The sequence below is a fragment of the Balaenoptera acutorostrata genome, chromosome 15, assembly GCF_949987535.1.
Source record: "Balaenoptera acutorostrata chromosome 15, mBalAcu1.1, whole genome shotgun sequence".
Lineage (NCBI taxonomy): Eukaryota > Metazoa > Chordata > Mammalia > Artiodactyla > Balaenopteridae > Balaenoptera > Balaenoptera acutorostrata.
In genome coordinates this window covers 68,257,669-68,285,250 of record NC_080078.1, presented here as the reverse complement: position 1 = coordinate 68,285,250, position 27,582 = coordinate 68,257,669, and the positions used below count along the sequence as shown (strand labels likewise).

General features: G+C 42.0%; 2 protein-coding genes across 8 annotated transcripts in view; one reads left to right on the top strand and one right to left on the bottom strand.

The window, feature by feature from the left end:
* The window catches only part of RPRD1B (regulation of nuclear pre-mRNA domain containing 1B), a 61,801-nt gene extending 54,235 nt beyond the window's left edge, over window positions 1-7,566 (bottom strand). For 3 of the 5 annotated variants that reach the window (XR_009005328.1, XR_452056.2, XM_007193141.3), the window contains exons 1-2: window positions 6,983-7,565; window positions 962-1,091 (exon numbers count right to left, since the gene is read on the bottom strand). Coding sequence is in view for 3 of the 5 variants with exons in the window: in XM_007193141.3 (XP_007193203.1) it covers window positions 962-1,091; window positions 6,983-7,133 (281 nt within the window). In the remaining 2 variants the exon portion in view is untranslated. Of the gene's footprint in view, window positions 1-961; window positions 1,092-6,982 lie in introns of all 5 variants that reach the window. The other 2 variants (XM_057528569.1, XM_007193139.3) reach the window with 2 other exon arrangements.
* Window positions 7,567-7,588: 22 nt separating this feature from the next.
* TTI1 (TELO2 interacting protein 1) overlaps window positions 7,589-27,582 on the top strand; it is a 43,470-nt gene continuing 23,476 nt past the window's right edge. The window contains exons 1-4 of one of the 3 annotated variants that reach the window (XM_057528568.1): window positions 7,637-7,672; window positions 16,245-16,303; window positions 19,619-19,732; window positions 22,172-24,514. In XM_057528568.1, coding sequence (XP_057384551.1) covers window positions 22,213-24,514 — 2,302 coding nt within the window. In that variant the 5' untranslated portion in view covers window positions 7,637-7,672; window positions 16,245-16,303; window positions 19,619-19,732; window positions 22,172-22,212. Of the gene's footprint in view, window positions 7,673-16,244; window positions 16,304-19,618; window positions 19,733-22,171; window positions 24,515-27,582 lie in introns of all 3 variants that reach the window. The other 2 variants (XM_007193142.2, XM_007193143.3) reach the window with 2 other exon arrangements.

Below are 27,582 nucleotides of genomic sequence, written 5' to 3'. Positions count from 1 at the left end.
ATCCATCTCTACAAAGCTAGATGTCATTTCTTAAAAATCCTTTGGAGTTCTCATTTCACTCCTTCAAACTTTCCAAATCTTTCATGGAATGCCAGACTTACTTTCACACTTAAGATCTTTCACTTACACTCTAGGCCTTAGAACAATTTTCGTTTAACCCACTAGTCTCCTTCTCACCCTTCCCAGTTTCCTTTGGCAAAGATGTTTTGTTTGATTTGCTTACTTATTAATATTCTAGTGAAAAATAGTTTTTCTTTGCTCCTCCTAGACAACTAACTTATATCTACAAAAAACAGTTTGTTTTTAAATAAATAAAAGTGATTTGTAAAACTTTTAATTAAATGTATAGTTTCCGTGATATCAGCTATAAGTATGCTCTACCCACCCCCGTCCTCTGTCACAAAACACAATAGTGGCACACACTTAATATGACAGAGCCAGAGCAAATATCTACTTTCCACACTAATAATTACTATCTTTGCAGGTACAGTAATGACTACTATTTTTAGTAAGTTAGACATGTAGACATCCAGAAGTAAGTAAAAACAAAGGCACAGCAACTAATTTCTTGCTATTAAGGTTTTGTTACTGGAAAGTTCCCTTGTACTATTTAGCTTTGTTTTTTAACCATAAGCTAATAAGACAACTCAGCCAAACCAAGGAAAGTACCATATTCAAGAAGTGAATTCAATAGTGAATACATCTAGGAGAAAAGATGTGCTTCAAGTGCTAGACTGAGTCCCTTCAATGCATCAAAATATTTACTTGTCTGAGATAGTTTCTCAAGGAGTCAGGCAAAATATAAAACCACAATTTGGCCTCTGCAACGCTCTATAAAGTACCTCTCTTTAAAGTATGAAGCTGTCAAATTACAAAGGCTATCACACACAAAAAAGAAAGAACAAAAAGGAAAAGGTAATGCATTCAAAAACAAAACAGAACAAAAAACCAGAAAACATACCTGGCAACGTGAGAAAAAGCATCCACAAGGACAGATTCAAATTCTCTAGTGAATTCAGGTCCTTTCCTTTTACTGTTTTGAATGACATCATTGGCTAAGTACAGAAAAGTAAGCTTTCTATTTGATTTGGCTGGAAAAAAAGAAAAGAAGATAATTTAGCTTACACCAAGGAAATTCTCAATTCACAATTCTTTTGCCCTAAGCTACCCCTAAAGAACACGAAGACAAGCATTACCTACTTGAGGTCAAGACTGCTATGTTTGAAAAAACAATTTAAGGGACTCCTGGAGGTGTCTAGTAAAACAGGATTGAGAATACAATTTTGAAAAAAATAAAAAACAAGAATACGCCATCTTAATTGATTGTGGTGATAGCTGCATAACTGTGAACATACTAAAAACCATTGAATTGTATATTCTAAAAGAGTGACTTGTGTGGAATGTGAATTATAGTTCAATATAATTGTTTTAAAAAAAAAGAGAATACGCCATCTTAACTTCTGTGTTATTTGAGTCAGGGTAATTAATTGGCAGTAAAAATTAAGATAATCCAAAGAAAATTCCTAAACCTTTAAGCAGTCAATATTCTCCCGTGAATTCCTAAAGGATAAGCTGTCAGTACATCTCCAGAAGACGTGTTAAAACCAAGGTTTTCATTTATTATATTGCAAAGATGAGCATTTCTTACTCACTGTTAATTATCAAATACCACAGAATGAAAGACTGAGTTAAGTTTCAATTTTAAAAGATACTTGTAATTTATGCTCCTAGACCAAGAATTTCTCTTTGAACATTCCAATAACCATAATCAGTCAATGATATCAACTCTACAATCCAGAGGAATCTCTAGATGCACCAATGGATATTTATCTCAAAATACAAATACACATTAATGTTACATGATCACTGAAAATTTACACATGTCTGAAATCTGGATATGCAAAATTATGGCTCCCACAAAAAATATAATTCTTCTCTCTTATACCTACTAAATGTAGTATTTCCTATTACTCTATATGGTAGCATGCATTAAACCATAAAAACCTCACGCAACATGTCTGAGTTACAGTTGCTTGGGGGAACATTACTGAATTTCCTGGCTTCTATGCACATAACTTTTCAACCGTAAAGTTACATCACTACCATTTTTGGTCCCAGTTTTCTTTTAAAAGAAATAAATAATAACACAATCAGATAGTTCAAAACATTAAGTTTACTCCAATGCCAAAGTGCCCAAAAGACTCAAGCAAGCCCTATGTCAACCTTTACACCTGAATTACTAGTCCTTACTCCACTGCTCTCAGAAACCATTTCTGTTTCTTTTGAAATGCACACAGCAAGTATAAATTCTGACACAGCAGGCTCAAGATCTGACATTTTAAAATGTAGCTACAGGAGAATAACTCACTCAAGTTAAAAACAAGATTTTTAAAGCATGTTATAGTTGAAACTGATGACTTAAAGTGCTCATAAAATTAAATATGGATATCCTGAAATGTACTAACCTTCTGATAATAACCTAGTTTAGATGGCCAACTGATGAGAACACTGAAAACCTGGAGCTATCTTTAACTGTTCTAATTATTATTCAAAAACAGAACAAAAGTGTCAATAGTTTCAATATCCCACTGTTGCTACAAAGGTATGATTACAGCAAAAAGCTTTTTTTTTTTTTTTTTTAAAACAGATATTTTTATTAATTAATTAATTAATTTATTTTTGGCTGTGTTGGGTCTTCGTTTCTGTGTGAGGGCTTTCTCCAGTTGTGGCAAGCGGGGGCCACTCTTCATCGCGGTGCGCGGGCCTCCCACCATCGCGGCCTCTCTTGCTGCGGAGCACAGGCTCCAGACTCACAGGCTCAGCAGTTGTGGCTCACGGGCCCAGTTGCTCCGCGGCATGTGGGATCCTCCCAGACCAGGGCTCGAACCCGTGTCCCCTGCATTGGCAGGCAGATTCTCAACCACTGCGCCACCAGGGAAGCCCCTTTTTTTTTTTTTTTAAAGCAAACCTTGTTCTAGGATGTTGCAGCAAGTTAAACTACCAAGTCTATAATGCCATGAAAGTTAGATTTAAAAGTTAAAAGAGGGCTTCCCTGGTGACGCAGTGGTTAAGAATCCGCCTGCCAATGCAGGGGACACAGGTTGGAAGCCTGGTCCAGGAAGATCCCACATGCCGCGGAGCAACTAAGCCCGTGCACCACAACTACTGAGCATGCGAGCCACAACCACTGAGCCCGCGAGCCACAACTACTGAAGCCCACGCACCTAGAGCCTGTGCTCCGCAACAAGGGAACCACAGTAAGAAGCACGCGCATCGCAACGAAGAGTAGTCCTCCCTCACCACAACTAGAGAAAAGCCCGCACACAGCAACAAAGACCAAACGCAGCCAAAGATAAATAAATAAATATTAAAAAAAAAAAAAGTAAAACAGAACTTCTACAAAGCAAATCGGACTAATATACTTTATGTTAAAAAACCCAGAATCCATATTGTAAAATGTCAATTTGGCCATTCAAGACCTGATACATTTTGCAGTATTACAAATATGATAGCTAAGATAGAGAGCCAAGGTTTTCACTATCTACAATGCCAATTAATTCTCATCACCCTCAAACTTAGCAATGAGAATTTAGGATAAAACTTTATCCCTCCACATCCAGCATCCTGAATAATCAACATGAGCACCATGTGTGTAAAGGTAATATAACAAAGCCCTAGAGGGAGTTCCCTGGAGGTCCAGTGGTTAGGACTCCTCGCTCTCACTTCCGAGGGGCCGGGGTTCGATCCCTGGTCAGGGAACTAAGATCCCACAAGCCGCGCAGTGCGGCCAAAACAAGCAAACAACAACAAAAACCCACAAAGCCCTAGAGCACTTGAACACACACGGTCATAACACACACGACACACACACCCTCTACTCCAGCCCTGGGTGGTAACTCACTTGTGCAGATGTCTTTCCAATATGTCAGTATGGATTCTTTCACTCCCTACTGAGGCCCATTCCAAATTGGTTGAGATAGTTATTGAGCAAAGTTTAAATAACTGGCTGACCAAAATTTTTCACTTGTCTGGCTAGTTTTGACATCTAGAGAAAGTAATTTTTTTTTAAAAAAAGGCCTATTTACCTGCACTACTAAAGGTAGTAGTAGTACAAACGTAAGGTACAAATGTACTACTAAAAAATGTTCATCTTAGGGTATTTTACACCAAACTGCTCCAAAAAGAAAGGGAGAAGTTCTACCTAGAACAGAGCCCAAAGGGATAAAATAAGAATTATTCCTAGGGAATGGAAAGAAAATAACACATCATGAATAGAAGTAGTACTTAAGCAGGAAAAAGAAAACTTTTAAAGTCTCATAAATATTAGGAGGCAAAACAGAGATGGTTTGTGAATGTCTTAAGGAAATGACTTGACTACAGATAGAAATGTCCATTTTTAAAGATTCAGGGTGGGCTAGAACCTAAAAGGTTAGTCAATTCCAACATTAGGGCACAAAATCTTTTTCCACTTTAGTGCGGGGGCATTTTCAATTCATGAAGGCTGGGTATTAGGAAACTGTACGCTGATGCTTGGAAGAGCATCCTCTAGTTCTGCACTGTCCAGTATGATAGCCATTAGCCACATGTGGCTACTGAACACTTGATTTGTAGCTAACAAAACTCAGGAACTGAATTTTCAATTGTATTTATTTGAAAGTTTACTTCCTTAGTCACACATTTCAAGTGCTCATGGCAAGAGGCTACCTTGTTGCACAGCACAAATATGAAGCACTTCTCTCATCACAGAACGCTCTATCAGACAGTGCCGCTTGGATCCTTTACTCAGCCATGAAAATGATGTCAAGAGACGACAATTTAACTCCTAAACTATTTTTTAACTGTGTTAACAGGCACCATGCTAAATGTTGTGTACATTACGGACAACCAGAAGAGCTAGTTTCTCCCTCAAAACATAATCCAGTGAAAGAGACATAACTAGTAAGAATGAAATAAATGCAGATTAATTCTAATAAACAAAAGCACTACGGGTTTGGTTGGAGTAAGATGATCACCTTCACTTATTAAGTGCTCTGATGCACCAGGTACCTGAAAACAAGTTTCGGCGTCTCGGAGCGCTGGGCTAATGTCCCAGCTGTACACTCATTAACACAGCACTTCATCTCTTCATATCTTTATCTTCTCATCTATAAAATGGGGATAATAATGCTGACCTACATACAACTTAAGGTTTCATCATATGAAATTAGGGTTAAAGGAGATTCATAAACAAAAGTACTCTTTATTTTCTGTATCTCCAATAGGGTGAGGTGGGGAATCAAGATGGCTTCACAAAAGTGACATCGGAGGTGGATTTTGACGCGCCTGAGATCCTACCAGATAGGATCCTGTAGAAAGCAATTCGAATTTTTCCGCCACATCTGACAACAGAAATAACATCTGAATGGCACAGTGGGGTACATGAATGGGGCTCTGGGAGGCCCAGGCTCTATCCCCCAACTACCCTGAGGGCTGAGGGGACCCCCATCTCAGTACAGCACATGATATTTGGGGGGCAGGGGGTCTCTGCCAGAGGACTAGAACTGGGTCTCCTGAAAGAATCCTGGATTTTGGTGTCTGCCAGTCTGATGTAGTCCGAGCCTCACTGGTTCTAAGGCCTTGAAAATACCACTTGGCCACTTCAGTTTCCTCATCTGTAAAACAGAATGACATCCTGACCTCACAGATAGCAGAGAACACATGTAGAGTTACTTCCTATGCTATAAAGGGCCTACCACATACAGGCTGTCCAAAACAGTGCTAAGCTTCATTTGCTCAGCTTTCTGCTATGAGGCTCACTGGGGTATCAAATAGCTGTGTAGATGCCCATCTTTCCCGAACAGACTGTAAGCAATTTGAGGCAAAGAACATGCCCCACACTGAGTAATCAGTATCCCACCTCACCATTATTTATCCAGTGCCTACACTCTGCCTGACACCATGCTAGATGTTCATGTGGATTATCCTGTTTACTCTTCACCCCAAGTTGTTTGAGCCTCCGTTTTATTCTCATCTGCTGAGTTCCTACTTCACAGAACTCTGAGACTGTAAAAAATGACAATGTATGTAATGATATCAGTACTGCACTTGGCACAGAACAAAGGCACAGTAAATATCAGTTATCATTATCTCTATTTTACAGATCAGGAAACTGAGGGAAAGAGAGGTGAAGCTGCGGGGGCTCAGTAAATGGCAAAGTCAGGCTCCAGAGGCACTTGGCCTCTGGAGCCAACATGCTATCAAGCTCCCAACCCAGTACCTGGCACACAACAACAGGCTGAGCTCAATCAATGGCTGCCAGATGCTGAGCAGGGTCTAGAACCAAGGAGAGCTGCATGAGAAGAGGAAACTGAGAGGCAAGGTCTAGGTGGTGTGGCCCCTTGACTTCTCTGCAATGGCAGTGACTGTACCCACTTCCAGGGCAGTGCTGAGGACTAAGTGCGAGGATATACATAAGGTCCTAGCACAGTGACCGGCACAGAATAAAGGCTCTGTAAGTGGCAGTTACCCTTGTCCTCTTTTGACAGATGCGAAAACAGAGGCTTAGAGAGAAGAAACTTGCCCGGTATCACTCAGCTAGCAAGTGGCTAAGCCAGGGCTCGATCTAGGTAATCTTACTCCAAATGCCCAGCAACCGCCTGGCACACAACAGGCTAAGGCCTGTACCCTCCACCAGGCGCTCAACGCTGCCGAGAGAATAATGGTCACAAGTGTCAGGAGGAGCCAGAGAGGAAAGCGGCTGGGTTAACTGGGAGTCCTGAGCCCCGGTCGGTGGAACCTCAGACAAGTACCTTAAACCCTCCCAGGCCTCGGTTTCCTTCTCCGAGAAATGGGGATAACACTGTCTCCAACCTCGGAAGCGCAATCAATCAGAGGCCCAGGCCTGGAAAGCCAGGCTCAGCTAAGAAGCTAGAGGGGCCTCGGGAGTGGGTGCGGGAGAGGGCTACCCGGGAGGAGGACCCATGGGGGTAGAGGGAGTGTTTACCTTTGCGGAGCTCGCGGTGCCACACCGAGACGATGGGTCCCGCGTGCTTGCGGTGGTGGATGAGCCACAGGGAGAGGGTCTGCACGCTCTGCTGAGAGTTGCTCAGCTCTGAGAGCTTCTTCTCCAGCGCCGACTCGGAGAAGGAGGACATGGTGGCGGCGGTGAGGCCCGGCAGGGATCGGCCTGGGCCGCCCAGTGCGGCGGGGAGAGCGACAGCACGAGGCCGGGACCTCACCTGGCGGCCTGCAGGACTCTTTATGACTGACAGATGGCCGGGGGGGGCCAGGAGGGGGAGGGGATGGGTCTCCGCAGTATCAGCCGCCCGCGCCGCCGCCACAAGATGGCCACCTACCTCTCACCCCGCCGCGAGAGCAGGGTCAAAGGGCAAGGGCCGAAGTGGCGGGGCACCGGGGGGACTCAGAGTATAGAAAAACAGCCCTCCGTTGGCGAAGGCCTCTTTGAATCTCGCTCGGAGCACTCCGAAAGAGACAGACAGGGAAAAGGGCGCACTTCGGAGGCCTCCGGAAGGCGCTTTGACCGCTCGCGCCCGCACGCCGGCGCAGTGAGTGTCACCGGAACCCTTTCTCCCGCTCCCGCAGAACCTTTCTGGCGCGGTGCGGCGCGCGAGTTACGCGTCACTTCCGGCGCGGCGGAGGAGGTGCGAGAGTGAGGGAAAGGCTGGAAGACGAGGTAAGGGAAGAGTGGCGCGAACGAGAGGGAGACAGCAACCGCGAGCCCTTAGAGGGGGATCCTGAGGGGATGCTGAGGCTGAGAGATCATGACCTGGGGATGGAACGGGACCTTTCTCCCTCACCTGGCAGGCCCCAGCAGCAATCTTCCTCCGTACATGTCCTGCTCTCTGGCCGCCCCCCACAAAAAGCTTTTTTTGGTTCTGCCAAGCCACCCACGTGCACTCTTCACGCCTCCACGCCTTGGCTCTTGCTGTTCTTTTTCCAAAGGTGACGCCCCCCTTCTCACGCGGTGGGCTCCTACTAGGCCTCCGGGACCACCTTTAGTGGCCAGTTCCGATGTTTAGTCTGTGACAGCACCGCCGTCAAACACACCCTTGTGCCCCCAGCTCTTAGTTGGTTGTTGTATTCAGGGAATTACAGGCTGCCTTCTGGGGGTTCATTTGACTATTGCTCAAATTTAAGTAATACATGTTAACTTTGTGGGGGGGTGGGGTAAAGAAGTCAATGGGTTCGTTGGCCTCCTTTAAGAAACACTATTTGAGACTCTATCCTTTAACTATTTTTTAAAAGTTTTAAATTCCAATTATCACATCAGCAGAGAAATTTGTTCTTCTAACTGCTGTGGGGTGGTGGTAGGGAGTTAGGTTATTGTAGACATAGTAGAATTTTTAAATGTCCTGATCATAGTGGAACAGACCAGTTGTGGGCAGATTCCAGTTAGGAGGCACTGTGCTAGTTGATGCCTGTTTTTGCTCATACTGCGCTGTTCTTTGCTTAGGTGCTTTTACTCCTCCTTCAGAATGGAATCATCATAATCATAGCCAACATAATGAGCTGCTGCTATGGGCTAGACACTGTGTTTTCACATAGTGACTCATTTAATACAACAAAGCTATGCAATAGGTATTATGTTATTCCCATTTGGCAAATGAGGAAACTGAGGCTGAGGGAGCTTGGGTGACCTGCCCAAGATCACATAACTAAGATTAGAGAGAAGGGACTCTATCTATCTTTTTTAACCCCAGCACCTTATTCGTAGCTGAGGTGAATAGCCTAAAATCACGGTCAATATCTAGTCATAATTACAACCTAGGGCCTTTGAGTCCAAATCTAGGCCATCTTTCTGTATTAAGTAACAGTGTCATATACTGAGCACTTTTATACCGAGTCACTGTGTATTAAGCACATTACGTACATTCTTTTATTTAATCCTTACAACAGTCCTGTGGGGTACGGGTTATTATCACTATTTGACAGATGAGAAAACATTAAACATGGGTGAGTCATCAGTGTCACTTGGACACAAGAAATGACAGAACCAGGAATCAAATCAAGGTTATCTTATCCCAAGTTCTTCACTCCCGAGCCAGTGGTTGATTTATTCATTCAGCCGATAATTTTTGAGAACCTATGTCTGAAGCACTATTCTAGGCAAACAGACAGAATCTATGTCCTTGGAAGCTTACCTTCTGCAGGGGAAGATAAACATGTGTGTAAAATGAGCCCAAAAGTTATAAATGCCTTGAATAAAAATAAAGGAGGGTAAGAGGTATGAGGAATGCACATATGGGCGGATTGGTGTGTATTATATATACTGGTCAGAGAAGGCCTCACTGATACGGTGACATTTGATCAGAGCCTTCAAAAAAATGAGAGAACAAGCCCTATGCTATGTGGTGAATGTTGCAGGCAGAGGGAAAACCAAGTGCAGAGTCCTGAGGTCAGACCATTGTTGGCATTTTCAAGGACCAGCAAGGAGGACAGCTCAAGTGATGTGAACCAGAAGGCTAGAAATGAGCTTAGAAAAGTTGCCAGGGACCATATCGTGTGGGGAACTATAGGCAATAGTAAGGACTTCGGATATTACTCGGAATGAAACAAGAGTCCATTGGACCATTTTGAGCAAAAGAGGAGCATGTGGCTATTAAGTAGAAAACAGACAGTAAAGGTGCAAGGGTAGGAGCAGGAGGACCAGTTCAGCTGCTGTTGTGATAACCCAGGTGAAAGGAAGACTCAGACCAGGGTGGAGGTAGTGAGAAAGGGTCAGATTCTGGGGATATTTTAGAGGAAGAGATCACAGGATTTACTGACAGCATAGATATGAGGTATAAAAGAAACAAGAGCTTATATGGCCCTAAGGGTTTTAGCCTAAGCAACCATAAGAATGGAGTTTGCATGTATGTACTGAATTGTAGGAAGAGCTGGTTTGGGTAGTAAGAGCAGTTTAGATGTGTATGTGTCTAATTGGAAATGCCTGTCCAAGTAGAGGTATCTCATAGGCAATTGGGTTTATGGGTCTGGAGTTCAAGGGAGAGATCTGGGGTAGAGATATAAATGTGGGAGTCATAAGGGGGAATAGGTATAGAAAGAAAAGGGGCCCAGTGATTAAGTCCTAGGACACTTCAACATTTAGAGGTCAGAAAGATGAGGAGGATATAATCATGTGATTTATCTTCTTTAGCCTGTTAATATTAATAACGGTGATTGATTTTCAAATACTGAGCCAGCCTTACATCCCTGGAATTTAGTCCTACTTTGTCATGGTGTGTAATTCTTTTTACATACTGCTAAATTATATTTCCTCATATTCTGTTTGGGATTTTGGCATCTATATTCATGAGGGAAATTGGTCTGCAGTTTTAAAATTTTTTTATATTTATTGAGTTTTGGTATCAGGGTAATACTAGCTTCATAAAATGGATTGGAAAGTGTTTCTTCTTCTTCCATTTCTAGAAGATTGTGTAGAATTGGTGTTAATTTTCTTTAAATGCTTGGTAGAAGTCTGCAGTGAAACCATCTGGGCCTGAAGATTTCTTCTTTCTTTTTTCTTTGATTTTGGGAGTCTTTAAACAATAAATTCAGTTTCCTTATAAGGCTGTTCAGTAATCTATTTCAGAGTGTGTGAATTGTGGTAGTTTGTGTTTTTTGAGAAATTTGCCATTTCATCTGTCAAATTTATGTGTATAAAATTATTTGTGGTATTCCTGTATTATCCTTTGATATCTGCAGTCTGTAGTACTGGTATTGCTAATTCCTCTCTCTGTCTCCCTCCTTCCCTCCCTCCCTCCCTCCCTCCATCCATCCATCCCTCCTTCCCTCCCTCCCTCCTTCCCTCCTTCCCTCTCTCCTTCTCTCCCTCTCTCTCTCCCTCTACCTCTCCCTCCCCCCACCCCCATCAGTCTAGTTAGAAGTCAATTTTATTGATCTCTCTAAAGAACCATTTCTTTGGTTCATTGATTTTCTCTATTGTTTTTTGTTTTAAACTTCAATTCCTGCTCTGATTTTTATTATTTCTTCCTTCTGCCTGCTTTGGATTTATTTTGCTTTATTTTATTTGTCTTTTTCTAGGTGTTTACTGTGGGAGTTTAGATTATTGATATTCATTTAAGAGCTTTCCTCTTTTCTAATATGTATATTTAGTACTATAAATTTCCCTTTCAGCATGGCTGTACCTGTGTCTTACAAATTTTGATATGTTGAACTTTTATTTTCACTCATTTCCATGTATTTTTTAAAAATTTCCCTTGACATTTCCTCCTTGATCCGTGAATTATTTAGAAATGTGTTGCTTAATTTCCAGGCGTGTGAAGATTTTCCTGTTCTCTATTAGTAGTTTCTAGTTTGATTCCATCGTGGCTGGGGAACACACTGTATGATTTTAGTTCTTTTAAGTTTGTTGAGGTTTATTTTGTGGTCCAGGATATGGTCTATCTTGGTGTGTGTTCTGTGGACACTTGAAAAGAATGTATATCCTACTGTCGTAGTATTCTGTAAATGTCAGTTATGTAAATGTTGGTTGGTGTGGTTGAGCTCTTGTGTTATAATTGATATTGTTCTATCAGTTGTTGAGAGAGGAATGTTGAAGTCACCACCTATACTTGTGGTGACCACCTGTACTTTTCCTTTCAGTTTTATCCATTTTTGCTTCACACATTTTGCATCTCTGTTTTGTGCATACACACTTAAGATTACTATGTCTTCTTCATAGATTTACCCTTTAATCATTATATAATGTCCTTCTTTGTCTCTGGTAATTTTTTTGCTCTGAAGTCTACTTTATCTGATATTAATATAGCTAGTCTTGCTTTCCTTTGATTAATGTTTACATGATAATATCTTTTTCCATCTTTTTACTTTCAACCTGACTATATCATTATGTTTGAAGTGAATTTCTTGTAAATAGCATATAGTTAAGTCATATTTTTTAAGCAACTCTGACAGTCTTTTTTTATTGGTGTATTTAGACATTTTACATTTAATATAATTATTGATATGTTAGAGGTTAAGTCTGAAATTTAATTCTTTTGTTTTCTGTGTTTTCTGTTTTTTGTTTCTCCATTATCTTTTTTTCTCCAGACTTCCTTTACTTGAACATTTTTTAGAATTCCATTCAATTTATCTGTAGTGTTTCTGAGTGTATCTCTTTGTATAACCATTTTAGTGGTTCTTCTAGGTATCATATTATGTGTATATAACTTATTTTTGACAGGTCTAGTGAAGTATATGTACCTTACTTCCTTTATATCTCTTTACCCTTTCCTGTTTATATTTGTCTTAAATATATCCTCTAGATACATTTAGAACCACATCAGTCAGTGTTATAATTTTTGCTTTAACTGTCAAACACAATTTATAAAATTCAAAAGAATAAGAAAAACCTATTGTATTTATACGTATTTTTATTTACCATGTTCTTTCTTCCTCCTTGATGTTCCAAGATTCTTTATTTATTTATTTATTGTTAACGTTTCCTTTCAGTTTAGAGAATTTCCTTTAGCCAATCTTTTAGAGTAGGCCTGCTGGTGACAAATTCTCTTAGTTTTCCTTCATCTGAGGCTGTCTCTCCAGTTCATTCCTCTTTTTTTTTTTTTTTTTTCTGATGGACATTTTTGCTGGGTATAGGATTCTGTGTTGACAGTTCTTCTTTTTTTTTTTTTCAGCACCTGAAAATTATTGTGTTGCTTCCTTCTGGCCTACATGGTTTCTGAGGAAAAATCCAGTGTCATTCAAATAGTTTTTCCCATATAGGCAAGGTATCATTTTTCTCTGGCTGCTTTCAAGATTTTTTGTCATTTGTTTTCATAAATTTTAATTTTAATTATAATTATAATTGGTGCAGATTTCTTTGGGGTAATCCTATTTAGGGTTCACTCAGCTTCTTGAGTATATAGATTTATGTCTCTTGCCAAATTTGGGGAGCTTTCAGTACTTTGAGTACTTTTTCAACCCTGCCCTTTTTCTTCTCTCTTTCTGGGATGCTTAAATCATTTGTTATAGTCCCATAGGTCCCTGAGCCTCTTTTCAGTCTGTTTTCTCTTTGTTGTTCAGATTGGGTAATTTCTCTTATTCTGTCTTCCATGTTACAGATTCTTCCTTTGTCCCCTCCATTCTCCTGTTGAGCCCATCTGCTGAGCTTTTTATTTGTTATTGAATTTTTCAGTTCTAAAATTTCTGTTTGTTTCTTCTTTGTATCTTCTATTTCTTTGCGGAGGTTTTCTGTTCTTTTGTTTTAAACAAGTTCATAATCGCTTATTGAAGCATTTTCATCACAGCTGCTTTAATAACTTTGTCAGATAATTCTAATGTCTCTGTCATCTTAGTGTTAACGTATATTGATTGATTTTTCTTTTTTTATTCATTTGGAGATCTTCCTGGTTCTTGGGTATGGTGAATGATTTTTGACTGGACATTTTTGTATTATGTTCTAAGACTCTGGACCTTACAGAAGTCTTCTTTTTAGCTGGCTTCCTCTGAAACCACTCTGGCAGGATAAGGCAGGGGTGGGGGGACCAACCTTGTTACTTCCAAGTGTAGGTAGAAGTCCAGATTCCTCACTCAGCCTCCTTTGACACCCATGAGGGAGGGCTCCTAATTACTGTTAGGTAGAAGTGGGAGTCCTGTCTCCCCACTCCTACTTAGCCTTCTCTTTCTTTTTTCCCCCCATCTTTATTGAGATAGAATTGACATACAACATTGTAAAAGTTTAAGATGTACAATGTAATGATTTGATACACATATCAGTGTATATATATTGAGAATGATTACCACAATAAGGTTAGTTAACACCTCCATCACCTCACAAGATTACCCTTTTGTGTGTGTGGTAAGATCATTTGAGATCTACTCTACTCTCTTAGCAATTTCATGGATCATCAGACTGACCTTGCAAACTTTTTTTTAATTAATTAATTAATTTATTTATGGCTGTGTTGGGTCTTCGTTTCTGTGCGAGGGCTTTCTCTAGTGGTGGCAAGCGGGGGCCACTCTTCATCGCGGTGCGCAGGCCTCTCACTATCGCGTCCTCTCTTGTTGCGGAGCACAGGCTCCAGACGCGCAAGCTCAGTAATTGTGGCTCACGGGCCCAGCTGCTCCGCGGCATGTGGGATCTTCCCAGACCTGGGCTCGAACCCGTGTCCCCTAGCATTGGCAGGCGGATTCTCAACCACTGCGCCACCAGGGAAGCCCTGACCTTGCAAACTTTTAAAATAGATTCTCAAAGCATACCTGTTCCACCCCACCCCCAACATAGATTCTGATTCAGTAGATCTGGTGTGAGGCCCAGGAATCTGTACTTACATTGTTTCCCCTTGGTTCTGATAAACAGTTGGGTTGGAAACCTCTGGTGTAGTGAAAAGAGTGCATACAGCCTTTGGAGTCACACAGGCTTGAGGTGAATCCCACTGCTTGCTGTGTAACCTTGGGCATCACTTAATCTCTCTGAACCTTGTGTTACTCAGCTTGTAGACGAGCAATTTATGTACATTGCCTAGCATATGGTGGGTTTTTTCAACAAATATTAATTCTCTTCTTTCTAGTCAAGAACTTGTGTTGGCAGTTCTTTTATTTAAACTCATATTTCTGGGATCTAAACCCAGTCTTTCTACCATGTGCTAGTTAATTCAAAGTTAGAAGTTTTAGAGATCATCTTATCCACCAAGTTTATTTTATGTTGAAGAAACTAAAATTCATGGAAACCACACAGCCAGGTACTGTCAGAGCCAGGACTATCACCCAGATTGTCAGATTCCTGTTCTCATACTCATTCTGTCTGGAAACACCCTAAAAATGGGCTGGCATGCAGTCAAAATCTAGAACTGTGATTGCCGCCTGAGAGTGAATCTAGTAAGATCCTCCTGTAATGGATGAGATCGACTACCTGTAGGAATAACTCACCCCAGGAGAAGAAGAGTATGGTGGTTTTTACCCAGACTCCAGTTCACACATATCTGATATCAAAGATCCACCAAAGAGAGAGCCAGACCTTGGTCTATGGCGATTGATTCAACAAGCATTTATTGAATGCCTGCTCTTTGCCGGAAGCAATAAACAAAACTGTCAACTATTACTGCCCTCATAGAGCTTATATTTTAGTGGGAAGAGAGAGACAATAAACAAATAAATAGGTGGATAACTTAGTTTGACAAATGGTACTAAATGCTATGTAGGAAAATTTCAAAGGCAGGGGAAGGAGATTGGGAGTGCAAGGCAGGGGAGGAGTGAGGATGGGTTGCAGTTTTAAATTAGGGTGATCAGAGAAGGCCTCCCTTAGAATTCACGTTTGAGTAAAGCCCTGAAAGGTGAGAGAGCAAGCCGTGAGGATATATCGTGGAACAGCAAGTTACAAAGGCCCTGAGCAGGTGGTCTCATCAGAACATCACTCCTGTGTGAGGCATGGCTCACTTGCCATGATGGTGTCTCCCTCTCATCTCTGCCTTTATTAGGGGCTATAACTTTTCTGCTTTCTGGCCTTTGCTTGTGAGGTATTGTTCCTTGAACAGCCTTCCCATGCAGCCCCAAGTGTGTAGTGCCCCCACCCCAACATAAATCCTCCTCCCTCCATGAACCCTTCCCTTTTGGTGTTCATTCTTTTTCTAAGTTCCTTTTGTACTTCTCTGGGGTTTTTTCCTCCCTTTTTCACTTTTTAACTATATGATACAATAAGTACTTTGTGGTCTATCGTCTTATCTTTTAAGTGTCTGTAAAGTATAGCACCTACGGATTGTCCCGTTTGTCTGCACCACCTGGACGCCATGGCTCAGGGATCTCACACAGCCCATCCCTGTGAAAAGGCAGAAAGAGATGGGAAGGAGGGGAAGAAGCTGCCGGGGGAATGGGTTCACTCAAGCACTCCGATTGCAGATCTCTTCCCCCACCTCCCCAGTGACTGCTTTCTGTGACCGCGGAAGGGGTACACTGAACTCAGAAAGGGTTAGAGTCAAGAACTGGTTTATATAGTCACTGTCTGCCACAGTTGAACTCTGGGTTGTTTTCTCTGCTCACCCCGAGAATCAGCTTGTTCTGAATGCCTCATCCCAGTATCACTTTCTGGGCCAGAATACCCCAGTTGCTGTCAGTTATATAAACATCAAACTTTGCAGTGCCGCTTTAATCAGTGTTGCATTTTATCGGAATAGAATCTAGGATTCCTAAGCTTCTAAATCTGTGAGCAGTTCCTTCTGTAATCGACATATTGTCACACGGGTGTGATTTCATGACCATCCCATAAAGGTATATGATTGCCTTTTATAGTCATGCCATAGTAGCAATTTGTTATACTGTCTTCCTTACAGAAAGCTGGTTTATGTATTTCTGAGCCTGTAACCCATTCTTTTGAAGATCTCCAATTGTGGTGAGTCTTCATCTGTATAGTATCCCATTGGGAGAATATACCACAGTTTATCCATTCTACTATAGATGTGCATTTGGGTAGTTTCTTTGTGGGGACAATTGTGGATAGTGTATTCCAGAACACATCTATTGGTAAATTTATGTATGCATTTCTGTTAGGTATATATCAAAGAATGTGATTACTAGATCATAGAGCGTATGTATGTTTACCTTTAGCATAATAGATACTGCCTAAGGATTTTCCAAAGTAGTTGTATCAATTACACTCTTACCAGCATTGAATGAGAGTTTTGGTTGTTTTATATCCTTGCCAATGCCTAGTATTTTCTTTTCCTTTTTCTTTTTTTCCCCTTTTTTTCAGCTTAGCCCTTCTGGTGGGTGTGTAATGGTATTTTGTTGTGGTTTTATATTGCATTTTCCGGAGCAGTGATGTTAATGTCTTTTCATGTGTTTATTGGCCATTTGGATATCCTCTATTGTGGTATGCTTGTTCAAGTTCTTTTCCTTGTTTCTGTTGGATTGTCTTTTTCTTAATGATTTATAGAAAATCTTTTATATTAATTTCAATGTAGTCCAATTTATCATTTTTTTATGGTTAGCTCTTTTCTGTGTCCTGTTTAAGAAATCTTTGGCTACTCCAAGATTACAAAGACATTCTTTGTTTTCTTCAGAAAGCTTTATTATTTGACATTTCATGTTTAAATCTAGTATGAGATGTAATCAAGACCTATATATTTTTTCATATGGATAGCCAGGTGGCACAGTACCTTTAATTGAAAAGACCATTCTTTCCCAGTTGATTTCAGTGTCAACTTTGTCAGGTATGTGAGTCTATATATGGAGTCTCTGTTGTATATGTGGGGGCTATTTCTGGACTCTATTCAGTTCCACTAATCTGTTTGTCTTTCTTTTTGCCCTTTAATTATTGTATCTTTACAGTAAATCTTGAAATCAGACAGTGTAAAACTTACACCACCAAAATTTACCAATTTAATTCCTCTTCTTCAAGATTGTCTTTGCTATTCTAGGTTGTTTGCATTCCTATATCAATTTTAGAGTCGTCTTATAACTTTCTATAAAAGTGCTGCTGGGGTTTTGATTGGGATTATGTTGATTCTGTACCTGCGGTTCTTATCCAGGGCGATTTTTGCCCTACACAGGACATTTGTTAGTATCTGGAGACATTTTTGGTTGGTACTCTTGGGGGAGTGCTACTGGCATGTTGGGGACAGAGGCCAAAGATGCTGCTAAATATCTGACAATGCACAGAACAGCTCTCCACCAACAACTTATCCAGCCCAGAATGTCAGTAGTGCCACTGTTGAGAAACTCTGAATTCATGTAACCAGTGTTTCAGTTGGGCTTCTGTCCACCATCTTATTAAGTATTTGTTTTCTGTTTGACCCACCAGTTTTGCTTCCCTTTTTCTCATTTTTCACCTTTTGGATCAATCAAAAGTACTTATTATCCCATTTTTACTACTGTCTGAACTTTTATAGCTCTTTTGGAGTTTACCCTATAGATTTCAACATGCATTCTTGACAGTCTAATACGGATTTTTTTATCACTTCCTGATGCTGCTAGACTCTTAATACACTTAACTCCTTTTATACTATCCATGCACCTTTTGTGCATTATTGTCTTGCATTTTACCTTCAGTTATGAAAGATTTTTATAGGGTGTAAAATTCAAGGTTGGCAGTTACTTTCTTTTCACACTTTAAAGATGTCATTCTGTTGTTTTCTGGATTTCATCATTTCTTTAGAGAAGTTGCCTGTCACTTCTGTTGCTGCATAACTTTTAAGATTTTTCTCCATACTTTTGGTTTTTCAGCAGTTTGACTATGATGTGTCTGTGTGTGTTTCTCTTTGTATTGTCAACTTGGGCTTTGCTGAGCTTCTTGAATCTGTGGGTTGATCTCTTTCATTTGTTTGGACATTTCTCAGCCATTTGTCCCCCAGCAGCGGCCTTCTCTCAGAAGTCATGTATTTTGAGATCCCTGAAGACTATGGTTTTGCATATAGGACTCCAGTCCTATATGACCACATTAAAAACATCGTGGTTTCTTCTTCCTCAGTGACAGCCCTCGGCCTGGGCCTCTTCGTAATCCTGAGCCATGTCCAGGATCAGCAAATGGAAAACAAACAAACAAACAAAAAAACCCAACTATTGATTGTTGACTCACTGTGAACTTTCATCCTTCACTAGAGTACTAGTTCATCTGGTCTTTGTTGCTTCTGCAACTATTTGATGCTTTAAGAAACGATTTTTATAATTTATCTGGTTTCTCTAGTAGTCACCAGGAGTGTTGGCCTGCCATACCCTACTATATCCTACTTGAAAGGAGAATCTGTATAGATGTTTCTGAGTGCTTATCATATGCCAGATGCCCTTGTAGGTTCTAGGTGTAGGATTGCCCAGTCTAAAGTAGATAAAACAGGCATATACAAAATAATTCAGCATGCTAAATACTGTAATAGCAGTATGTACAGTGGTAGGAGAAAGCAGGAGAATATGAAATAGCACTACCTGTTTAGGAAATTGCAAGTTTTATAATTTCACATGGTTGCAGTTTCAAGTTCAAGGGGTGAAGCAGTGCAAAATGAGGTTGATGAGACAGACAGGGGCCTGATGGTGCAGGGCCCTGTATGCCATGGTAAAAAGGTGTTTGTACTTTAGGCAGGCTACAAAGAGCAGGTGAAGGATTTTAAACATGGAAAAGAGTGATCCAGATTTTTGTTTTAAAAAAATTACATGTCAGTGTGAAATAAGGATTCAAGAAGGGCAAGCACACAAGGCAAGGGTGGCTGGAGAAGAAACCATCACGGTCAGTCCAATATCAGATAGATGATTATCATCATCAACAGCTTTGAAAGATGTTGAAGGGGTAGAACTGATGAAATTTAAGGGAACAGTGGAATTAAGAGGGAGGTGAAAGAAAGCAGAGAGGCTAAGGCGTCTAGCCCAGGTGAGGACCATAAATCACAAAGGGAATACAGAAGAAAGCAGATAAGTTCAGGTTGGGACAGGTTGTGTGTTCTCACTTCACTTGCTCTATTACAGTTTTTGTCATATTATCTGAGAACATAGTTCAGGGGACCCCAGGTTATTGTCTTGAAACTCCTGAGATAAATAAGAGAGATGCAGAGCCCCCGGCCATCGCCTTCACCCCAGCTTTAACCAGACCCTCTGATTTTATCTGTTGTACATGCTGGGCTTCCACTTAAACGTTTTATTTGAAGAAAGTTTTCCATGCTAAAAGAAAAAAAAAAGTTACTCAGCAATGTTTCCTTCTTCATTCATCTTCCCGTTTTAGGTGTGTTTCGAGTCACTTCTTGTTTGAATGGAGTCCTCTGGTAGGGCATGTGGTGCTACCGTCTCTGAATCCTTGCATACGGCTCTTTCACCCTGACAGCTGAATATCTTTGCTGTAAGTAGGGTTTGGGGGCCACAATCCTTTATTTGCAGTCAGTAGATGCTCTTCCACTGTCTTCTATTGAAAATGAGAAGTCCAAAGCCAGTCTTTTTCCTTTATAAGTTATTTGTTGTTTCTTCCTGAAGGCATATGTGATTTTTTTTTTCCCTTTATCTTTTAGTGTACAGGAATTTTACCACAGTTTGACTAGGTGTGTATCCTTCAGTCTTTTCAGTCTCCAGATAAATCCTTTTGCAGCTCAGGGAAATGTTTCAGTTATCTATTTGTTTTAGCTCCTCCATCTGTTCCTTTTTTTCCTTCCAGAATTCTCAGCTATTTATACGTGGGTTCTCCCAGATCTGTCCTCCAAGTCTCACATTTTCCATCTCTTTGTATTTTTGCTCAGAGTTTTAAGATAGCTCTACTTGATCTTCCCAGCCACTAACTGGATCTCAGCAATTAACCGCCTTTTTTTTTTTTTTTAAATCAGTTGAGCTTTTTTAGTGTGGAAAGACATGTTTTTAAATTCTAAGAAATATCTTCTGTCTTGTAATTGAATTTCCTTATTGGTCTTATTATTTTTCATATTCTTGTCTGTCTCCTTTAGCATTTCTGTTAAACTAAGGTTCACCCCCTCAAGGGTGCTCTATTTGCATTTCCTGCTCCTGACTGTTGGGTCCCATTAAGGGGTTACTTCCTTTGCTTCTGTTCTAACTACTAGGACCTCGGGCAAGGGGTGGCACAGTAGTAGCCTCTGGGTCATCAGTGTGTGAGCTGGTGCTGATAGGGTGTCAGTAGTCCCTGGCCCAGCTTTCTGGCCTCCACACCTGGCATTTTGCTAGTCTGGAATAGGGAAGATTTGAGCTTCTTCCCTTCCCTGGCTTCTTGAGGGTCACAGAGACCAGGAGATATCCCCCCAAGGACCCTCACAAACCAGCATTGCCCTTCCTCTCATGGAGTTCTGTGGACCAGACTCTGTCCAGGGTCTGAGAGCGTGATTGTTGCCCTGGAGCCCTCTCCTGACCCACGGAGGAGATCCAGCACCAGCTCTCTCTCTGGGCTGAGCAGGTCTTGCCCACACCCACCAGGCACCACTTGCCTGCCAGCACTACTGGGGACAGCGAGAAGCAGCGGACACTTTCTTGTCATCATCTGTTCAGAAGCCCCCAGCAAATAGAGCTGAGACAGAGAGAGAGAAAGAGAGAGAGAGAGAGGGAGACACCACCAGACTAGGTGATCTCTAAGCCTCCATCCAGTGCCAGCATTTTACAGTTGTGCACGTTTAATGGTCTCCAGCTTCAACTCAGTCCTCAGTACCCTTGGGCCACACTTTTGTGTCTTCCCAGCATGCTCTGCTTCCCCAAAGGAATATTTGAGAATTTTATTTCTCTCCTCAAGCCCTCTGTTTACCCACCTCTTATTCGCTATCAGTCCATGACTTTGCATTTCCCCTCACAGAGAAAAGAGCCTCTTCTCTGTGAGGGGAAATGCAAAGTCATGGGCTGATAGCCCGTGTGTAAAGTCGCTCAGCTCCTTCACTTACCTATAAACCTGTCTCCTTTCACTGCCTGCCTGCCATCCACCTCTCCATCCTGCTCAAATCTCTCTTCTCCCGTGGTCTCTGTGGTAGTGTGCGCTCCTGGTTTTCCCATTTCTCTGCCCACTCCCTTTCATTTTGTTTTGCTTTCAGTCTCACCCAGCTCTGAGTCTTCTCCTGTATTGCTGGCTGCCAGGGGGTCTTTCCAATGCATAAAGTTGTTCCTATCACCCTCTGCTTGAAATCTCTCCATGACAAGAACAGGCAAAATTAGTCCAGGCTGATAAAAGTCAGAGTAATGGTTACCTCTGGGCAGGGGAAATAGGAATTGATTGCAAAGGGGCATGAGGGAGCCTTCCAGGGTGCTGGAAATATTATATATCTTATTTTGGGTAGTGGTTCTATGGGTCTCTGCGTACATTAAAATTCACTGAGCTGTTATGTTAAGACTAGTGCCTTTCGCTCTATGTATATTATACCTCAAGTTAAAAAAGACAAAACCTTCAGTGGCTCTCCATCACTACCACAGGTTAAAATCCATACTCCTTAGAATAACCCACAGGTTCCAATTCACTCCTCCCTTGAGTCTTGGCTCAAGCATCTTCCTCCTGTGAAACCCACCCTGGTTTTCTGAGTGTTATGACGCATATGTCTTCTACACTCATGTAGGACCATAAGCACAGGCCTAGCCTAATTCTTAAGAGACTGTGTTGTAACTGTACATCTGCTTCCCTCCCTGGACTGGGAGCTCCCTAAGACTAGGAATCGGCTCTTTTCCATTCCATCGCTCCCCTAGCACCACGTGGAGTGACTGGTACATAAGCCCCCACTGAATGTCTGTTGAATGAATGAGTGCAAGTTCACTTTGTATTTGCTTTGAGCTTGGCCTTCTTTACTGAAAAGTCTTCTCCCTCCAGCCTGCAGGGTGTTTCCTCAGAGAGAGGAAGCCTGTTGCACAATGGCGGTTTTTGATACTCCAGAGGAGGCCTTTGGCGTCTTGCGGCCCATCTGTGTTCAGCTCACAAAGACCCAGACAGTGGAGAATGTGGAGCGTCTGCAGGCACAGTTACAAGTCGTGAGTGACTCTGCCCTTCAGGAACTTCAGCAGTACATCCTCTTCCCTTTGCGATTTACCCTGAAGACCCCGGGCCCCAAAAGAGAGCACTTGATCCAGAGTGTGGTGGAATGCATCACCCTCGTCCTCTCTTCAACGTGTGTGAAGGAACAAGAACTTCTCCAGGAACTCTTTTCGGAACTCTCTGCGTGCCTGTATTCACCCAACTCCCAGAAACCTGCCGCTGTGTCAGAGGAGTTGAAACTGGCTGTGATCCAGGGCCTCAGTGCATTAATGCACTCGGCTTATGGGGACATCATTCTGACTATTTATGAGCCCTCCATTCTGCCTCGTTTAGGATTTGCTGTATCTTTACTGTTAGGCCTAGCAGAACAGGAGAAATCAAAACAAATTAAAATGGCTGCCTTAAAATGTTTACAGGTTCTACTCTTTCAATGTGAGTGTCAAGACCATCCAAGGTCCTTGGATGAACTTGAGCAAAAGCAGCTGGGGGATTTGTTTGCTTCTTTTTTACCTGGCCTCTCAACTACACTGACCAGGGTCATCACAGGAGACTTCAAACAAGGGCACAGCATTGTCGTGTCTTCCCTAAAGGTCTTTTACAAGACAGTGAGCTTCATTATGGCTGATGAACAGCTCAGAAGAGTCTCAGAGGTCCGAGCAAAGCCTGCCGTGGAGCACAGAGTAGCGGAGCTGTTGGTTCACAGGGAAGCCAATTGGGTAAAAAATACCGGCGACAGGTTGACTGTCCTTATTAAAAAGATAATTGAGTGCGTTTCAGTTTACCCACACTGGAAGGTGAGGCTGGAACTGATAGACTTTGTCGAGGCCCTTCTCTTGAAGTGCAGTCAGTCACTGGTCGAATCAGCTGGTCCCCTTCTGAAGGCTCTGGTGAGTCTGGTAAATGATGAGAGTCCTGACGTCCAAGCCCAATGCAATAAAATTCTGAGACGTTTTGCAGATGAGAAAGTAGTGGTGGGCAGCAGAGCCTTTGCTGACATCTTGTCAGAAAACCTGCACTCCCTTGCCACATCCCTTCCCCGCCTGATGAACTCCCAAGACGATCAGGGCAGATTCTCTACTCTCTCCTTGTTACTCGGGTACCTGAAACTCTTGGGCCCCAAAGTGAACTTTGTCCTCAACTCTGTGGCCCATCTCCAGCGCCTTTCCAAAGCGCTTATCCAAGTTCTAGAATTAGACGTGACCGACATCAAAATCGTTGAAGAGCGGCATTGGAACTCTGAGCATCTGAGCACTTCTCCAGAGACTTCAGCCTCGCGGCCATGGGCTCAAATGCAGAGGAGATATTTCCGCTTCTTCACTGACGAGAGGGTTTTCCTGCTCTTGAGGCAGGTTTGTCAGCTTCTTGGTTTCTATGGGAACCTCTACTTGCTCGTGGATCACTTTATGGAACTGTACCACGAGTCTGTGGTTTACCGGAAGCAGGCCGCCATGATCCTTAATGAACTGGTTGTAGGGGCTGCTGGGTTAGGGGTAGAGAATCTTCATGAAAAACACATTAAAACAAACTCAGAGGAACTGAGGGAGATCGTGACATCAATACTTGAAGAATACACAAGCCAAGAAAACTGGTATTTGGTCACTTGCCTGGAAGCTGAAGAAGTGGGAGAGGAGCTGACGATGATGCGGTCAGGCCTTCAGGCCCTCGCATCTGGTGCACACATCTGCCAGGCTACCTCTCCTCCCACCTTCTCAAAGCCAAGTCCCACGATCTGCTCCATGAACAGCAACATCTGGCAAATATGCATCCAGTTGGAAGGGACTGGCCACTTTGCACACGCACTAGGGAAAGACTTCCGTTTGCTCTTGATGTCAGCCCTCTATCCAGTCCTGGAGAAAGCTGGAGACCAAACCCTGCTTATCAGTCAGGCGGCCATCAGTGCCATGATGGACATTTGCCAGGCTTGTGGCTACGACTCCCTGCAGCAGCTGATCAATCAGAATTCAGACTATTTGGTAAATGGGATCTCTTTAAATCTGCGTCATCTGTCTCTCCACCCGCATACCCCGAAGGTCTTGGAAGTCATGCTACAGAACTCAGATGCTAGCCTGCTCCCTTTGGTGGCAGATGTGGTTCAAGACGTCTTGACTACCCTGGACCAATTTTATGATAAGAGAACAACTTCCTTTGTCAGTGTACTGCATGCCCTGCTGGCAGCATTAGGTACATTGAGAGCCCTTTTTAAATGCTGATTGGAGGGAAGGACTAGTATCCTTGTTCACCTAACTGTTTTTTTCTTTGTTTGGGGTTATGCTGTGGAGGACGTTATTTGAATAGGTGTCTGTCTGGTCCCACATGTTACGGTAGAGTTCCATTGCTTATGTTTTTATACTTTTAATAATCTCTACCATCTATTGAACCCCTGCTCTGTCCCAGGGACATAAACCCTGCAGACTAAATGTAAACATTATTTTTATTTTGCAGGTAAGGAAAACTAAGGCTCAGTGAGCTCTTACTTAGCCAAGGTTACACAATTAATAAGGAGGAAAGTCAGGATTTATGACAATTTTGTTCTTTTTCAATATACCAGACTGCTTCTGACAATATTTAGAGTTAGCAGTATCTATGCTAATGGAGAACAGGACTAACATCAATTATTCAGTCCACAGATAATCTAGAACAGTACTGTCCAATAGAACTTTCTGTGATGATGGAACTGTTCTCTATCTGTTCTGTCCAATACAATAACTACATGTGGCTAGTGCAGCTGAGGAATTGAATTTTTTATTTTTATTTAAATAGCCACATGTAGCTAGCTAGTGACTGCCATGTTGGACAGAGCAGGTCTAGAAACTTTCTTTTAACCTTTTAATTGTGTGAGGTGGTTTGAATTTCTCTACTTCCCTTTCACCCTGTTGGGTGTCTGTTGGAGGTGTTACCCACCATTAAAATGGCAAAGTTTTGGACTATAAGAAAGTGAATCCCTCCACTGGATAGTCAATCTTCGAATGAAAAAAAAAAAAAAAGAAATATATATATATATATATATATATATATATATATGAGCTATATACATGAGTTCCTTTTATCCAAAGAGCATACCTCCAGTATTTATTTCAGTACTTCTGATAGCCACCAAAGTAGGTGGAAAGGTCGCTGACCTCATTTTGTCAGCTGAAAAAGCTAAGACCATGTAAGAAAGTTTCTCAAGGAAGGTGACTGAACAGGGACGGTCCTCTGCCCTGTAGCTGATACCACTTCCAGTGTTCATTCATTCATTCATGAACGTTCACATGCGGTGTACATGTTCTTTTATTCATTCATTCAGTAAAGATTACCTGCCATATGTTAGACACTGCTAAGTAATCAGGATTCAGCAGTGAACAAGATGGATAAACTCAAGGAGCTTTCCTGCTACTGCAAGAGAATAACAGGACAGTAGCAGAGTGGTCAGGGGACTTGATCATGGCACTTGCTCCCTGAGGAAACGGCATTAGAGCTGAGACCTGAAGGCTGAGAAGGGCCCATCAGTACATATGGAGCTGTCACATCCTTTTTATGGTTTTTAAGAACATTCAGGCAAAGGGAACAGCAGGTGCAAAGGCCTGGAGGGAAGAAAGGGCTTGGGATCTTTGGAGAATGGAGAAGAGATCACTGTGGAGACAGTGACACAAGATGAAATTGGAAGGATGGATGAGGATGAATCCCACGGGGCCTTGTAGACCAAGGGAAGGAGTGGGGGTTGTATTTTGCAACCACTCGGAAGCCTGTGTGCTGGACTAGTCACTGGGATGGCAATGGTGACCAAGGAGAACATGGAAACACTCCTAAGACTGGCTTACTGCTTATAGGTTTTAGACTACGAGTGGCTTCCATGGCCCAAATATACCCCAGGCTTCCACCCTTAGTGTTTTGAGGAACTCTACTACATGTCAGTTTGAGTTTTAAAAAATATATTAACAAAAGGCCTATTAAATATATCCTTTCAGGAGATATCTCCATTTGGGCCATGAAAATTGAATTGCCTTGGATTGCCAGTGTCTTTGGTCATCTCTAAAGAGGAATCCTGTGTAGCACCTTTTCTCTAAATTACAGAGAGGAAAATGAGGATGGTTAAGCTTAACTTGAGAGCATCCTAGGAAAAGCAGCAAAAGTGGGGATAGCTTTTCTGAAAGTTTTGAAATAACCCAGACTACACTTGCATTTTGAATGGTAAGCAGTACTGTGGAGAGTGGATCAGTCCCACACAAATCAAAGTAGCACTGTCTGCTGGCGTTTCCTCTTGTCATTCGAATTGTCTAACTGATGGTCACTCTTTTAAGATGGGAGTGGAAGTGTGGTCTCAGAGAACTTCCAAAAGGTTTTAAAAGAACCCAGTATGTCTTTTAGGAAATTGAGTTACCACATACACAGTGTTTCACAGGCATTGACTAAAAAAGCATTAGGTTCCGCAGTGAAGGCAAGAACCATCAGTTAAATTACTGCTTAGCACCAACTACTGATTCACTGATTATTCATAACAACAAAAAAATTGGGTAGCTTTGAAAATGAGAAAGCATCCATACCACATACCTCAGCACTCGGAGATTGTGCCACATCCACACATACAAGGCCGTGTTTTGCTGGCCACATAATGTTCTATTGTGTGGCTGTACCATAATTTAAGCAGTCCTTTCTTGGTGGACATTTTGGTTGTTTCCAGTCTTTTGCCCCCTCCACCCCCAAAATGCTGCAGTGTACTCTCTGTAGGTCATTTTGGACATGTCTGAGTATACCAGTAGAGTATATTCCTAAGACAGTTGCTGGCTTAGAGGGTATTACATTTAAATCTGTGATAGAGAAAGAGTTTCAAATTGCTCCGTAAGGAGGTTGCACCAATTTAAACTCCCATCAGCAATGTAAGAGAGTGCCAATTTTGCCACCCCCTCACCCACGCTGTATATTACCTAGCTTTTTGATCTTTGCTAATCCAGTAGGAGAAAAAGTGCACCTTATTATAGTTTAATTTGCATTAAGAGTGAGGTTGAGCTGCTTTTCATATGTTTAAAAGCCGTTTGTGAGCAAAGACTTCTTAATGTCTGGCACTAGCCTTAAATCTAGAAAATAATCTTTGCAGCATATCTACTTTTAGCAGTGTAAATGCTGGGCCCTGGCTTTAACCCATTGGGAATGCAGTCCCTCAGAGTACATTAAGGACAGATTTATGTCTGAGCACTGAAGAAATGGCATAATCAATCCCTTCATGTAGGAACCTCCAGGTACTGGACCAAAGGCTCTCACGTCCAGCATTT